A 14,738-nucleotide genomic window follows, 5' to 3' on the forward strand; every position below is an offset into this window, starting at 1 on the left:
AAATATTTATAAGAAAAAGCTTGATTCTTTTAATATCATTCTTCCATGGAAAGAGAAAAGAACAGATATTTAGGGGGAAGATGCTGGCATAACCATCAACCTGATCTGTTAACTCTTACTCACTGAAATGTTTCCCCCAAAGTGCGAGCCAGACTGCGACTACGCAAAGTAGATAGTCGCCTCCTTCTCAGACGTCTCTGTGCCTCATTCAAGGATGGGATAGTACGAACCCAGGAGACAGCCAGGGAGGGGATGTGCCTGCACAGGAGACGTGGAAGGCAGCGTTAAGGACACCTCTGCCAGGGGACGGTGTTGCGAGGGGGACGCGCCGGCATTGCCACAGCGGTGCCTTGAGGACCGTGCTGCCACCCTCTGAGCAGCCAGCCCCAGCGGCCCCTGGCAGACTAACTGGGTGAGCGCAACGGGGGCAGCAAGACCGGCAGGTCACGCTGGGAAAATCACCAGTGATGAAAGAAACCTTCGCACCATGGTTTGCACCAGGGTTTCCACTGCTGCTATCACTAGCGGAGCTGCCCTGGCAAAAGAAAAAATGGGAAACATAGCTACGAAGGAGCACAAAAAGGGGCTCAGACTGCCAACCTAACTACTTCTAGTGAATTATAGTCTCACAAACTTCTGATGTTAGCTGTCCTCTCTGTAAAACATATCTATAGGCCATTTTAAAAATGTCCACTTACCATAACAACCCATTTATTCCTTACCTGCAGTGTACGAAAATTTCTGTATTGAGGTATTTAATACAAACAGTAGGGGGGAAAACCAAGAATCTATGGTAGAATATTGTCCAAGTTATAAAATCAGTTTACTACTCTATTGTGTATCTAAAATTCTGGAACACTGTAGCAGATGTATTTTATAGTGAAATGACAACACATTTTAATGAAATCCAGGTTTAGATTCTGGCAACATTTCTTCCTTAATTTTATATTTTGTAACTCTGAGTCTACTACTCCACCAGGAAAAATCAATAGAATATTTAGTGCATCTGACCATTACATCTTAATATATATTTACATCGAGAAGAAAACAATTGTACACGACATAGTAGGACCTTTTCCTTACTTGAAACTGAAGTCTGTCTTCCTCTGTTGAAAATTACAAGTTCCAGTATGTTCTGTTCTCTTTCAGGTGAAATTCAAAGAATCACTACAACTTTTGCCAGTGGACTTCTCTTGTATGTGGCATATGTACTCTACTGGTCATTTAAATTGCAAGTGATTTTTCTCTAGGCTGGTCTGAAACGCTACAAAGCTGCACTCCAGCTCTCTCCTTACACTGCTCAGGGAACCGGGACAGTATCACATCCTCTGCCCCTCACTGTCACCTACCTAAGAGCATTTAGTTGCCCAGTACTAGCACATATCTACTGACTATGGATAAATTGCATTTTTAAAAAGATTATAGCTCAGTCAGACTTATTTGCTTTCTAATGAGAACATTCTGACACGTAAGCACCCCTGCCAAACTGTGCTTCTTTCTCAAAAGTACGTAGATGCTGCAGCTTTGCAGAGAAACAGCTGTAGGTATGTAACGTGAACAAAACATAGTAGAAATATGGTAAGTAATAACTCTAATCTGCCTAATATTATCCGCAGAAACATTTTTTCTGAAACTGGAAAAGGTGCATCCTGAGGAAACACCTGATCTGGAATAGTTCCATCTGAATGGCAAAATTATGACAGCTGGCAACATCACAACAACTAGAGACAGGGTCTTACAGTGGTAAGCGTGAGGTTACTTGTTTACACAGCTCTGCCTTTCATACAGTGTTTATGTTCCTGGAGAGTATGCAAGCCCTTGGACATTGATCAGTGCTATCATGACTTAACCATTAAATAATAACTTTGCAATAATGTATAATATTAAAAAAGCTTCAAAACCTTTTTGTCAACTTGTGGTCTCTCTGATGACTTTGAGGAGTAAGCAGAACCCATATATATGATCTATACACAAGTATAGATGCCTCCCAGGCAGTCAAGTCTTGGTACTCTTGAGTTAGTATACTGCCTTGGCATCTCCTCATGTCTTAAGTATACAGTGATAGAGTCATTTTATATATTACAAACTAACAGCCAAATCCTGCTAGTCTTTCACTTTAAACTCCCCTGTAATATGCATGCAGGTTTAGATCCCATGTCTGATTTTGCAGAACCCAGTGTTTAAGAGCAGCGTCTGATTAGCAGTACACAACACCACAGAAGATGCTCTTTTCTACGTACCTGCTCATATCGTGCTTCCTGGCAGCATGCTACGCACCACAGCGCTATGCAGTATGTCATGTTGCACTATGACAGTAGCTAAGCACCTTCCAGCAATGCATTCACTAGAACAACTAACAACCGTCACAGGTGCGTTCACCTGTCCTTGGGCTGGAGAGAGGATTTTGCGCTCTGTGTACTTTATAAGAGACACCCGAATCACTCATTACTCACCAGCACTGGCATGTAAGAGATTAGCAAGGGCAGGGAATCCAGGTGCACTCTTCGACTCACTGACCAATCGTGTTTTTGTACTCTCGGCCAAGCAGATTGCACCACAGTTGCAAACTCTCTCAGCTTCTTCCTTTGCTTCCCTTTGGTGAGTGAAATAACTGCTCCTCGTCTGTGAACTGACCACGCTCAAGTGCTGAGCTATTTGGCTGCAGTGTCATTCGCACACTGCTGTTGCATGAGACCACGCTGTCCAACTCGCTCACCCTGTGACTACACATGCGAGTTGAATCGGACCAGAAAAGCCCAACAGCTGGTTGCACCGTGGTGCATTTTGCGATCCCAGATCATCCCAACGCAAGACAGGACAGTGAGGCAGAACATCCTACTCAACTGAAGCTTCAATGAAATTTTGGAGCAGCACTACAGACATGGAATCACTTTTCAAAATCTACACTAACTTTAGTACAAAATACAGGAGAAAAAATACTAATAAAGGAAATACCAGCAATCCTATTTGCAAAGAAAATGTAACGGTATTCTTCCAACTTTGACCCACCAGTTAAAGCCTGTCTGCAGTAGAAGCTCCATCAAGTTTGAGTTTTCACTCACTGGGTTGATTGTAAAGATGTTCAAAACATGATCGTGCTGTTGCCAAAAATGATAAATCTGGATAGAAAGGCAGTTGAACTTTCCACAACCTTGATAAAGACCGTCAGCTCTTCAACAAACAAGCTTTACTGGATACATATACGACCATGAAAAATTAAGGAGTGGTATGTAGTCCTGGTTAGCAAAAACTCACAAGTCCATAGACCAGATATCCTGGGAGCCTTGGGCACCTATTCACAGATCTGAAACGTTCACAGTTCCTTGTTCTGGTCATCTATTATGTTTTTTCCAGTTTCTCTGAGGTTTACCTCAGCAGTTGATTTTCCAGGCACAGCTCTAATACTACTTCCTGTATCTTTCCAATCAGCTCTGTTCTGCCTAGAAAGTTTTAAGTCACCTAATGTCAACTGCTCTTTTTTTTTTTCTCTCTCTCCTCTCCTTTCAATCACAATTTACTTACAGTAGCTGTTTCTTCAGCCAGCTACAGGCTACTTGGCCTACATGGCTCTGCTCTGACTGGCTGTGGAAGCTTTGCCAAGCTCCATATCCCAGTGGCACCAAAATGTGATCTCATTCATACCTTTTCAGATGCTCCCATAAACAATGAAAAGTTCACTATTTAAATAACCACTTAAATGGGAATGTGTGTTAACAATTATTGAAGAGGTAATTCACACATCCAAGACCACCTGTTTCAGTTCTCTACAGACTTAACAGACACTCATATGTGAAAATGTTTGATTCATATTTTGTATATCTCCTTTACAACAATCAAGGCTGGAGACTTGCTTGTATGTACAGTCTTCTGCAATTTCACTACTTCAATGAAAAGCTTTCATTTTCTTTATAGCATACACTAGGGCAAGTTGAGACATAACACAGTATCCCTGACAAGCAGGGGGGAAAAAAGGCCTCCCCAAACAAAAAGATATATAATAATTGAAGCAAATGTTAAGACAGGGTGAAGCAATCAGCCGTCTCACTGCCCCTCAAGGGACAGACCCTGCTCCAGTCCTCCCCCCTCCCCGCCACTCCTGACCGCTCACTCCCACCAGGTCTATTGAATCGGCCTAGAAAGTGTCAAACACAATAAACTGTCAGAAAACTAACTCCCAGCTGGATAGTTTTCTCTTAAATTAGTGAATTTAATCTACTCATGGAGGCATCTGGTGAGGGCCAGAGCTGGCAAAAGGGAGGAAACAAATCACATGATTGAGAATAAGGACAAGCAACAGGAAGCTAAATCCCCCTCTTCTGGCAACAGCAAGCTGTGAGATTAACTCAGGTACATGAGGGACCTCTACTAAAATTGGTGGAAATCCAGTTTATTCTGCTGTGCTTTGTTTAACCAGACTGTGCTGTCTCCAATAACACCTGCATGCTGAAATCCATGTTACAAATCACATACTTATATTTTCATTGTCAAATAAGTTCTACTTTTCTCTTCCAAATATGTTACATAGATAAGAATCTAAATTTCAGACTGAAAATAAATTGTGATTGTTAATATAATTCATGAATAATAAAGTCATGCTTGAATTTTCTTAAAACTCAAGCACATTAGGTCATTTTCACATATATAAAGCATTCAAAAGTACTAACAGAAGGAACTGCTTAGATTCATAACAAAATCATGCTTTATTTGTTACAGCTGTTCTTTTATGATACCTGATCCTAGACATAAACTCCTTTGTTTTGAAAATGGTGGTTCACATCCTAAGCCCAAAGCATATTATTATCAAGGCAAATATAATTAATTTTAGCAATGTAATAAACTGTATCGTTGCCTGGGAAATCAAATCCTGCAAATGATGGCACGGCTGAGTCATTTCCTTCGATAATAAACTGATGATATGCTATAACTCAATATAGACTAAAAACTATACAATACTATCCAAGCCAGCACAAAAGAAAGTTAATAAAAGTTGAGGGCAAACTCTAATGGGTTGTTGGTTCTCTTGTCATGTGTTAACTGTGCCATAAATCAACATTTTAAACCAGTGAACTGCAAGTTTTTTTTTCTTTTAAATCTAGATTCATGTTCCTTTTTCTTCTTTTTGATATCTACAGAAGCCTGACAGATGAGTATATTTTTATCATTTTTCCCCCCTTCCATCTTTTAAATAATTAATAGACTGAAAACACCCTCTACTGAGTTTGGAAATGTGAAATCAAACTACACCACCCTTTGTGCATATTTATTTCAACAGTTATAACAGTTACAACAGCAAGCATATGCTTTTTTCATAGTGCAGAATTTGTTATATTTATATCTCTTTGATACTAGCCTTTTACTCAGGAAAGCAACCCAGCACATGTGTAAATCTGCCGTGAATTGCCTTGCTCAGGAAAGTACATTGCTGAAAGAGGACCCTAGTCCATAGGCTGGGCAGCACAAAATCCTGTGTAGTTGTCTGCAGCAGATATCAACATAAAATTATATGAGAAACATAGCCACATTGAGAAACACCTAAGTAGTAAATATGCTACAATTGTAATAATTTTAATTTATAAATAACATAACTATTTATTGCTTAGTTTAGCACTACTTTTTCATAAACCAAACTCATATCAATTGTACCTCCATAATAATTCTTAATAAAATATAGTATTAAGCATAGTTAATGGGATGATTAAGCAATTGGCGCATCTGTCATGCAAGGAGAGGCCGAGAGAGTTGGGATCCTTTAGCCCGGAGCAAAAAAGGCTGGGGGGGAATCTAATCACTGTGTATAAATACCTAATGAGAGAGAGTAAAGAACACAGAGTCAGGCTCTTCCCAGTAGCATCCAGAGAAAGGACAAGAGACAATGGGCACAAACTGAAATACCGGAAATTTCATTTAAACATAAGAAAAAATAAAAAAAGTTGTATTTCTTCTAGTGGTCAAACATTGTAACAGGCTGCCCAGAGAGCCTGTGGAGCCTCCGCCCCTGGGGATATTCAAAACCTGACTGGAAATAGCCCTGAACAACCTGCTGTAGCTCACCTGCTTTGAGCCGTGGGGTTGGACTAGATGATCTCCACAGGTCCCTTCCCACTTCACTGATTCTGTGAGTCTCTGATACCTGCATATTCTGCATCTGCAAACACACACATTTCTGCATAATCTTACAAAAGAATTCAATTTCGTTTTACTCTTGAAATGAGAGATAAATTCTCAGCAGTTCAGTAAATTATGTAAGTATGAATTCCAACAAAACAAGTACACCCTCCCAATTCAGACCTGAATAACAACTCCCAATATAGAGTTATCACATTAGAAGCTCACATCTCTCTGTCTTATTTTGTAATACATAACAGCAGATTCAAATTTAACTTAATCTAAGAATCTTTTCTTGGAAAAACAAAACCATAAATGGAAAGCATGTGTGTTTGGTCTTTCCAGCATATTAAAGGAAACTAAATTCTAAATACAATTTACCCCTAATTTATTTACTCTACCCCTAGTTATAGCAGTTGATTTTATTACATATTTATCTACATTAGACATCTGTTTAAATCTTTTTCCCTATAGAAATGTCTTTCTCCACGAGGCATAAATATCATTAGCTTATTAAAAGCTTTCCTAAGTATTAGAGAATGCAGGCAGTGCTTTAGAGAATTAATTTGTGAACATGAAATGGAACAGGAGAGAAGCCCATTACAACGCACCCTACCAAAGCCAAAGCAGCTCTGAAGAATGAGAGATTCTGCTCAGATCAGTGACTCTATCCTGAACGTTTTCGGGTTTTAGGAAGAACCATTTGGCGGCCTGTTAAGCAACTGCTGGTAACCGTGACGCTGCAGAAGCAGCTTCTGCGGCTAGCAAACCCTCGGCCAGGACGCCGCCGAGCCGGGCTCGGGGGCGGCATCTCACAGCCCGGGCAGCCCCGCCGCCGCGGCCCCGCAGAGCCGGCCAGGCTGCGCCCCCCGCCCGGGCCGCCCCTCGCCCGGGCCGCCGCCTCAGGGCCATGGGACCGCCGCGCAGGTCACGGCCAGCTCTCGCCGCCGATGCTCAGGGCGAGGGAGCCCAGGGCCGCTGCTCCGGCCGCGGCAGGCAGCGCTCGGTGCAGCCGTTTCCCTCAGACCCCGAGGCGAGGCCTAAGAGGCCGCGTCCCCTTCCCCGCTGCAAGCCGCCTCCTCGTCGCGGACGCACCGGCCTCCAACGGCCACCAGCCAACAGCGGCGGGACAGGAGAGGTAGCCCCGCCCCGCCCGCGACACCCGCGTTCGTCCCCTCCCCTCCCCTCCGCGCCTGCGCGCGACCCGCCCCTCCCACAGCGGCCGCCTCCGGGGCTGCGCGCGTTCCTCTCGCGAGACTTGAGCCCGCCCCCGAGACATCCGGGCCTCCGCCCGAGGCTGGTGCGGCCCGTGGCGGTGGCAAGATGGCGGTGGAGTCGCGCGTCACTCAGGAGGAGATTAAGAAGGAGCCCGAGAAGCCGATCGACCGGGAGAAGGTACCGGGGCAGCTCCGCGTCCCTCCTCCGTGGGTTGGGGGCGGGGGGGGGGGGGGCGAGCCTCGGTCCCGGGGGGTGGGGGGGGAAGCGGCCGGGCGGCGCGGCGCGGCCCTGACTCTCCCCCTGCGCCTCGCCCCGCAGACGTGCCCGCTGCTGCTGCGCGTCTTCACCACCAATAACGGGCGGCACCACCGCATGGATGAGTTCTCCCGCGGCAACGTGCCCTCCAGCGAGCTGCAGATCTACACCTGGTGAGTGCCCGGGCCGCGGGGGAGGAGGCGGCTCTGGGGCGGTTGCGCTGTGGCCCGTTGCGAGGGCTCCGCTGGGGAGGGCAGCTGCCGCTGAAGTGCGTACAGCGCTTCTCTGTGTGGTCAGAGCAGCTCGGACGTGGCATCTGTGCACGCATGCAGAGCTGCAGCGAGTTGCTGATTGCCGCATACTTTGCGATTGGATTGCAGAATTACTGATGTACATCATCAAAGACCTGTATTTTAGCGTATCTCTGATTATTGCAATGCAGACAGTCAACACAGAGGCTCTCTTTTTCCTTAACTGGTGCTTAAGTCTGTGTTTAACAACCCAATTTTTCAGTAGAAGTGGTTGTCCTAGAAAGTCAGGAGAGTTTTCTGATCTGTGGGTTGGTTTAAGCAAGTTAGAACCTCTTGAGGGTGAAGTAGCATTTTTTTCCTTTTACATGGTCAAGTAACAGTGGTTTAATGGGGAGTTGCTTTTTATTGCTTTTAAATTTAGCTTGGGGAGCTACTTTAGCGTGTGTTGCTAAAGCATTAGTTTTTGTGTTGTTTTGAAAAATGCCTTTCAAAGTGAGTTAGGCTATTTTCTAATCTTGTTTTTCTTTTGAGGTTTCTGTTAGGCTTATAACTTGTACGTCAGTATATAGTTGAATAAATCTATTTTTGTGGCTAGCAAAGCATGCAGTTCTAACTTACTTCCTAATGGGATTTATGGACTCAGTCCAGGCTATTGATGATGTCTGAAATGTTTGCCATCTTCAGAAGTCAGAACGGGCATTGTGTGTCAGCACACTGCTCTTTGGTTACTTTGCAGCTTGGAGTGAATATGCAGTCTATATAATTAGAGCTGCTTTAGCTGTTATGATTGGGTCCTTTTGTTCTGGGAATTCTAGAAATGAGTTTTAGCCCCGTTTTTTGTTGAAGGGCGAAGAAGGAGTACTGCTTGTTAGGGCAGAAATGTAAATCTTGATCTAAGTCTATTTATGATTTGTTACCCCTACATTTTGTCTAATATGTAAAATGTTATTTTAACATAAATATCGACTTAGATGAAGTACTTATGCCATGTATTGTATAAGTATATAAAACTAGCCCCTGATGTTTAAACTGTAATTTCTTTGAGAGACCTGAAAAAGCAGATCTTGAAACATACATGGAAGGGGGGAGATTTGTATAATATTACAGTAAACTAGAAGCTAAACTATGATTAAAACCACTTCGCCTGAATCTTTGTGCATGTTTTTGATGTTTTAGACCATATTGCCTCCAGTGTCCAGTAGGTGGTGAATTCTCCCAGATGTTACAACTGATAACTAGAACAAAGTCTAGTCACCTGATCTTTGGATCTGAATATTTTGTTTGAAATGTCACATATTTGAGAAATAAATGGCTCACTATATTGTTTAAACATGTAAAATTTTAATCATCATCTTCTTTGCATGCTTAACAAAGTATGCAAAGGCAAGGAAACATACAGCAAAGTAATACCAATATGTTGATGTCTGCGTTAAATGGGTTTTGGAAAACTCCTCTTTTATTATTGTTTTTGAGAACATGAGCCACTTTTTTTTTTTTTTTTTTTTAACTAGGATGGATGCAACTCTAAAAGAGCTGACTAGTTTAGTGAAGGAGGTCTACCCAGAAGCACGGAAGAAGGGCACACACTTCAATTTTGCAATTGTTTTTACAGATCTCAAGAGGCCTGGATACAGGTAAATGGCATTTCTTCTCCAGATTAATATAAGACTCCAGTCACCAGAGCAGTAAATTATTTTCTATCAACACTGATTTAAAGTTCAGAATGCACAAATCAAACTTCTAGAGTTCTTGATAGCAGACTGCATGATGACCCCTACAAATGAAACTTTCTTTAGTGACCATCATAGTTCCCAAAACAACAAACATCTTTGCTTAAAGACATTGGTCACTATGTTGGCAACCACCCAGAACATGGACCTACAACTTGAAGTAAAGGTTTTTCTGATGATATGAAGAGTGATAGGTCTTGTGTCTAACAATGTATATGACTTTTTTTTTTTTTTTTTTTTTTTGGTGATCTTGTTACAGGTATCCTGAGAACCCTGACTGATTGTCCCTTAGTGGCTAAGGGATAATTTGGCCACTGAGACCCTGGCTCCTGCTGGGCTCTAGAGAGGCCATCTGAAATGACTGTTAGACATGAGTCCCTTGCCTTTCCATCATCCCTGTTCGGCTTCTTGTGCCAGGTCACCACTTAAACTTTATTAGCTAACCTTCCGCAGTAACCAGTGGCTATATCCTGCCCTGTAATCTGTAGGGATCTTGTTTTCTGGGTTTTTTAGTGGTGGTAGTGGTGGGTTTTGTTTTGAGTGGGGCTCCCTCTCATCTCTCTAGGTATTACCCTTAATGTAGTAGTTGGTTCCACCTCCAGCCTCACCCTGCCACCCCATCAGAGAGTAGACTTAATGTAGCTTTTTTTTACCCAGTACTGGAAAAAGTAACCATACTGTGAACATAGCTAAGTGCCAGAAATGGTGCAGAGGATGGAATAGGAAGGTTGTAATGACCCGATACTGTTCCCGTGTTGGACACCTAGAAAGATTTGCTTCTGCTAACTAACTTGCATTTTGTCTCCTGTGTGCAGGGTGAAGGAGATTGGCAGCACGATGTCAGGCAGGAAGGGCACAGATGATTCCATGACGTTGCAGTCTCAGAAATTCCAGATAGGAGACTACTTGGATATAGCAATTACTCCTCCGAATCGTGCACCACCCCCATCAAGCCGCATGAGACCATACTAAACTGTTGCTTCTTTGTATGACTGTATTTTCAGTTTATTCCTACTTGCTGTTCTAAAGCAGGCTTACTTTTTGCTTTTGTTGCTAAGCAAGAACACCTGAAAACAAAGCTAAGCATCAGAAATGAAACTTAACTTTTAAACTTTAACTTTTACTGAATTTCTTTAGAAGGACGACTTTTTAGAAGCATCATCATCCTTTTCCTGACTGTTATAGTTTGAAAAGTAAGTTTGTGTGTCCAGTGTTTCAAGATTTCTGTAAAATATGACCAGAAATATTACAGGTGTTCTGTAGCTCTGTCATGTTTGGAATAAAGATTGATGTTGGTATCTTTTGACTTTGATAGCGTGGGGTTTTTTTGTTTGTTTGTTTCTGTCTTTTTGACTGGATTTTTGCAGAGAAATTCTGAAGTCGGCTTTTAAGCAGAAGTTGAAATCCATAAAAGTAGGGCGCAAAGCCTTTGTGTGGTAACTTTTGGGCTTGTTGTGTAGGGTAGGTGGTCTAATGGGGGTTCCTTTCACAGGAGGATTCTTTAAACCACTGATGGCTGGATTTGGGAAGATGAGCCTGTGAAGAGCTGTAGGCAGGCCAGCTCAGCGTTGTTCTCCCTGCTGATGTGGGTGTGCTGACTAGAGTAGAAGGTGGAGTGGTGTAAGGCTGGCTGTCCTCCAGCAGGAGAGTGAGAGTGAGGGCAGGACACTGTGGCTTCCCAGAGCAGTGGGTGGCTGCTCCATCTTGTACAAGGCTGATGTCAATCCATGATATTCTGAAGTGGTCTTTGTGGCACCATATATCCCAGGATACTGAGGAGCTGCTGACCTTATTAGAGAAAGGACTGATTCAGCACTCTTGCCTTACTTGAATTTTAAAGAGGTTGGTGTATTTAAAAATGAAGGGTATAAAACTATCTTTCCAAGTCTTGCATTTTTTTAAGAAGACGGGATATCTGTAGAGACCTGGCTAGAAGAAATTCAGTGTTTTCAGATGAAGGTTGACTTAAGTGGCCTGAGGAACAGGCCCAAAATATTAAAATAGCCTGGGTGGGACTAGTTGACCAGTGTATATTTTCAACCTAGTGAAAATATAATTGTAGGCTCCCTGCCCACAGAAACTCTTGCCTGCAATTTAGAATAATAGAGGGGAGGGTGAAGCAGCAAGTTTGTACTCTGGTAGTATGTGTGGAAGGGAGTCCACCTGGCCCTGACCACCGGGCTGCTCTTGACCCTGTAACCTGGGGAGTGGAGGCTGTGAGACAGTTGGCTTACATGCCTTCACCTGCACTAGGTCTCCTTGGCAGTTGACTGCAAAGAGTATACTGTACTGTCAGTGTCTGCCAGCTGCGAGGACCACACATATCTATCCTCTTAGTTACCTTTGTCTACTCTATAGCTACAATTTTGAACATTACACAAGATGACTTTACAAATACTCGCAGCTTCTGTTGAGCACCAGTTCCTCAAATTACTGCAATCCTTGGGTGTCAGGGCAAAGCCAAGCCAACTAACAGTTCAAGTATGGCCTAAAATGTGTTTTAAGTTGCTGATGAAGCTGAAGGTTGTTGGTGAATGTGTAGCAAATGGTGTCCAGAAGCTCAAAATGGAGCAAAAGGTAGCATCAGGGGCTTTCTGTTGCCCTTGGGGAAGTGGAGCTCTGGTCTGTGAGCTGGGCACTGCTCTTGGGGAAAGCAGCTGAGGTTAGTTAGCACACTTTGAAGGAAGAGGAGAGACAAGCGATGAGCCATCTCCCAGCAAATCAGGGTGAAGAACTGAAGGCTGAGGCCTGTAGTTCCCTAGAGCCCAAAGCTTGCCTGTTTCATCTGTCACTGCAGAGGCAGAGCAAGGGACACCAAGGAGTCTCAAGTTTTGCAGCATGTGCCAGCTGTCCTAGCACTGCATTCCTCTGCAGACGGGCCCTGAGCACCCCAGCTGGCCAGGAGAGCCAGGCACTTGCTTTCTGCACATTGTGATAATATGTGCTGAGAGAAAGGCAATACCAGGAGTAGAAGCAGTATGCAGCAATGTTCTGCTCCTCAGGGCCTTCATCCTCCTCGTTTAAAGCCTTAGCAGAGCAGAGGCTAAGGCTGAAATGTTCTTACCTGTGGAGCATGAGCCACACTTTCTGTCACCAGCTGTGATTTTTTCCCACTAGAGTCCTTGATACAGTGTAGCCTGAGTGATTTGTTGATACAGTTCTGCTCATGGTTGACCCTCTTCTGTCCCCCCCACTAGCTTCCAAACTAGGGAGTTGCTATTTCAGCCTTCATTAAAGAAAGACCCTCATTTGCAGAATCACCTGCATCCTGCAGTCATTTTTTCCCTTAAGACAGAAGAGGTTGAACAGTGGTCCTCACCTTTTTTTTTTTTTTTTTAAGAGCGATCAAGGAATGACAATATCCCTGCTGTTCTGTAGGGAAGAACAGTAAGCCTGGAAGTGGCAATGGAGCTAGTCTAGCATGGCCAGGGGTGGGGTGTTTTCCCAGGGTGAACGCAACCAGCTCTGGTGCAAGCAAGAGGTGCTCTGGGAAACCGCTGCTATTAGAAGTGCAGATGTCATAGCAGGCACAGTGCTTAGTCACCACCGGCTGGTTTGGGCAGACTCGGGACCACTGTGGCAGGCACACCCCAGCCTGTGTGCTGGGCAGCAGCCATCGGAGCAGCAGTCTGGCTTTTGGTGCATCATGGAATTGGGCGGACAGGAAAGTAAGACCACACTGAAGTGGCCTGCTCACCACGTGGCATCATCCGTGCTGCAAAATGAACGAGGTGAGTCCTGTGGCAACTAGTATGTAATTACATCATTTACCAGCCTCCTACCAAACACAGAGAGAGCCCTGCAATTAGAGGTACACAGGAATCTTGGCATTTCCTCATTTTTGTGTTCTGGTTCTTGCTTTGACTGTCTTTAAGCATAATACTCAACAATTAAATGTAGTCAATTTATAAAGCAACAGCAGCAAGTGAGCCTACGCCTGTGACTCATGGAGCAGCTCTGAAGGTAGTTTGGCTTTGCTTCTGGCATGGGACACAGGGCATAGCAAAGGGTCAAACATGCTCGTGGACACAGCCCGCAGCAGGTCTTCACATGCTTCAAAGGAAAACAGCAACCTATTGGCTTTATTTCTGGCAGCCTCGAAAGCAAAATGACTGGGAAATGAAAAAGCACAGCTGTCTTCAATAGCAAAGCATTCAGCGCGAATGCTTAGGCATGGAGTTTCACCTTCCTGTGACTGCCACAGAAGTATGAACCTCAGCTGACCTCTTCCCTGGGTGCCTCCGGCTAAACATCTGTCTAAAAAGAGATTCGCCCTTGAACACTTGCTCTTCACACATAAATGTAATGCAGAAGTGAAGAGTTCAATTTTCTCTACTTTTTTTTTTTTTTTTTTTTAAGAAGAAACACTTGAGAAGTCATTGCTGGTGCGTGTTCCCTCAATCCCAAATCACAATCAAGATCAGCAACAGCAGTTATGAAATCAGACATCAAGATACAACCTGGAGTTCTGAGATTAAACAGCGTCAGGATACAACCATCTGGGTGTTGTAAGAACTGGAACTGTAAGTGAAAGTTGTTACTGGCTGAGTTTGTGGTGTTCAGCAGGGAATCCACTCATGAAAATAAGCTCATGTGTCTCCTTCAAAACTACTAGAAAAGCTGATGAAGGATATCAGTCACTGAGAAGAATGATATTTTTACAACACTCTCTGGTTTGGGGAAGTTAAAACACAGTCCTAAAATTCAGCAATGGTGAGCAACACCGTATACTCGGGGAGGCGATGAGGCAGTGCCATAGGCTGCAGCCTGCGGAGGAGGGCGGCAGCCCTGAGTTGGGGCCATGGCTCACTGAGCCCAGTGACACCTTGCTGAAGGGGAAACGCAACTTTTCGAGAGAGCCTGTGACAATCTTGATCAAGACTGCTTTCTTATCCACTTGGAGTTAAAACATCCAAGCTGGAGAAAGCAGTTTAAATGGTAATTTATCAGCAATTTCTCTACTGTGCATCACAGCCTTCACTAATATATCTAAAACTGTTTGTTGATAAACAACAAAACTGGGTTAGGTGTGGGGACAGGATGAAACAAACTTAATGCACAGATCACCACATTCAGGATCCTGATACAATGCACCTGCAGTGCTGGGAGCAGGGACTGGATCTCAGACCTGCCCCCGCCCTGGGGCCGACCCCTTTAGTGATTACAGAGAGGCTCCTTC

The 14,738-nt window shown here is 43.9% G+C and overlaps 1 protein-coding gene across 1 annotated transcript; it reads left to right on the top strand.

Moving 5' to 3' along the window:
• Nucleotides 1-7,376: 7,376 nt before the first annotated feature.
• On the top strand, nucleotides 7,377-10,865 carry SAP18 (Sin3A associated protein 18). The gene is made up of 4 exons (XM_067290269.1): nucleotides 7,377-7,500; nucleotides 7,642-7,751; nucleotides 9,341-9,463; nucleotides 10,375-10,865. The coding sequence occupies exons 1-4, from the start codon at nucleotides 7,429-7,431 to the stop codon at nucleotides 10,529-10,531; spliced, it is 462 nt and encodes a 153-aa protein (XP_067146370.1). The 5' UTR covers nucleotides 7,377-7,428; the 3' UTR covers nucleotides 10,532-10,865.
• The last annotated feature ends 3,873 nt before the right edge of the window (nucleotides 10,866-14,738 follow it).

The sequence above is a fragment of the Apteryx mantelli genome, chromosome 1 (genome assembly GCF_036417845.1).
Source record: "Apteryx mantelli isolate bAptMan1 chromosome 1, bAptMan1.hap1, whole genome shotgun sequence".
In the NCBI taxonomy this organism is placed as follows: domain Eukaryota; kingdom Metazoa; phylum Chordata; class Aves; order Apterygiformes; family Apterygidae; genus Apteryx; species Apteryx mantelli.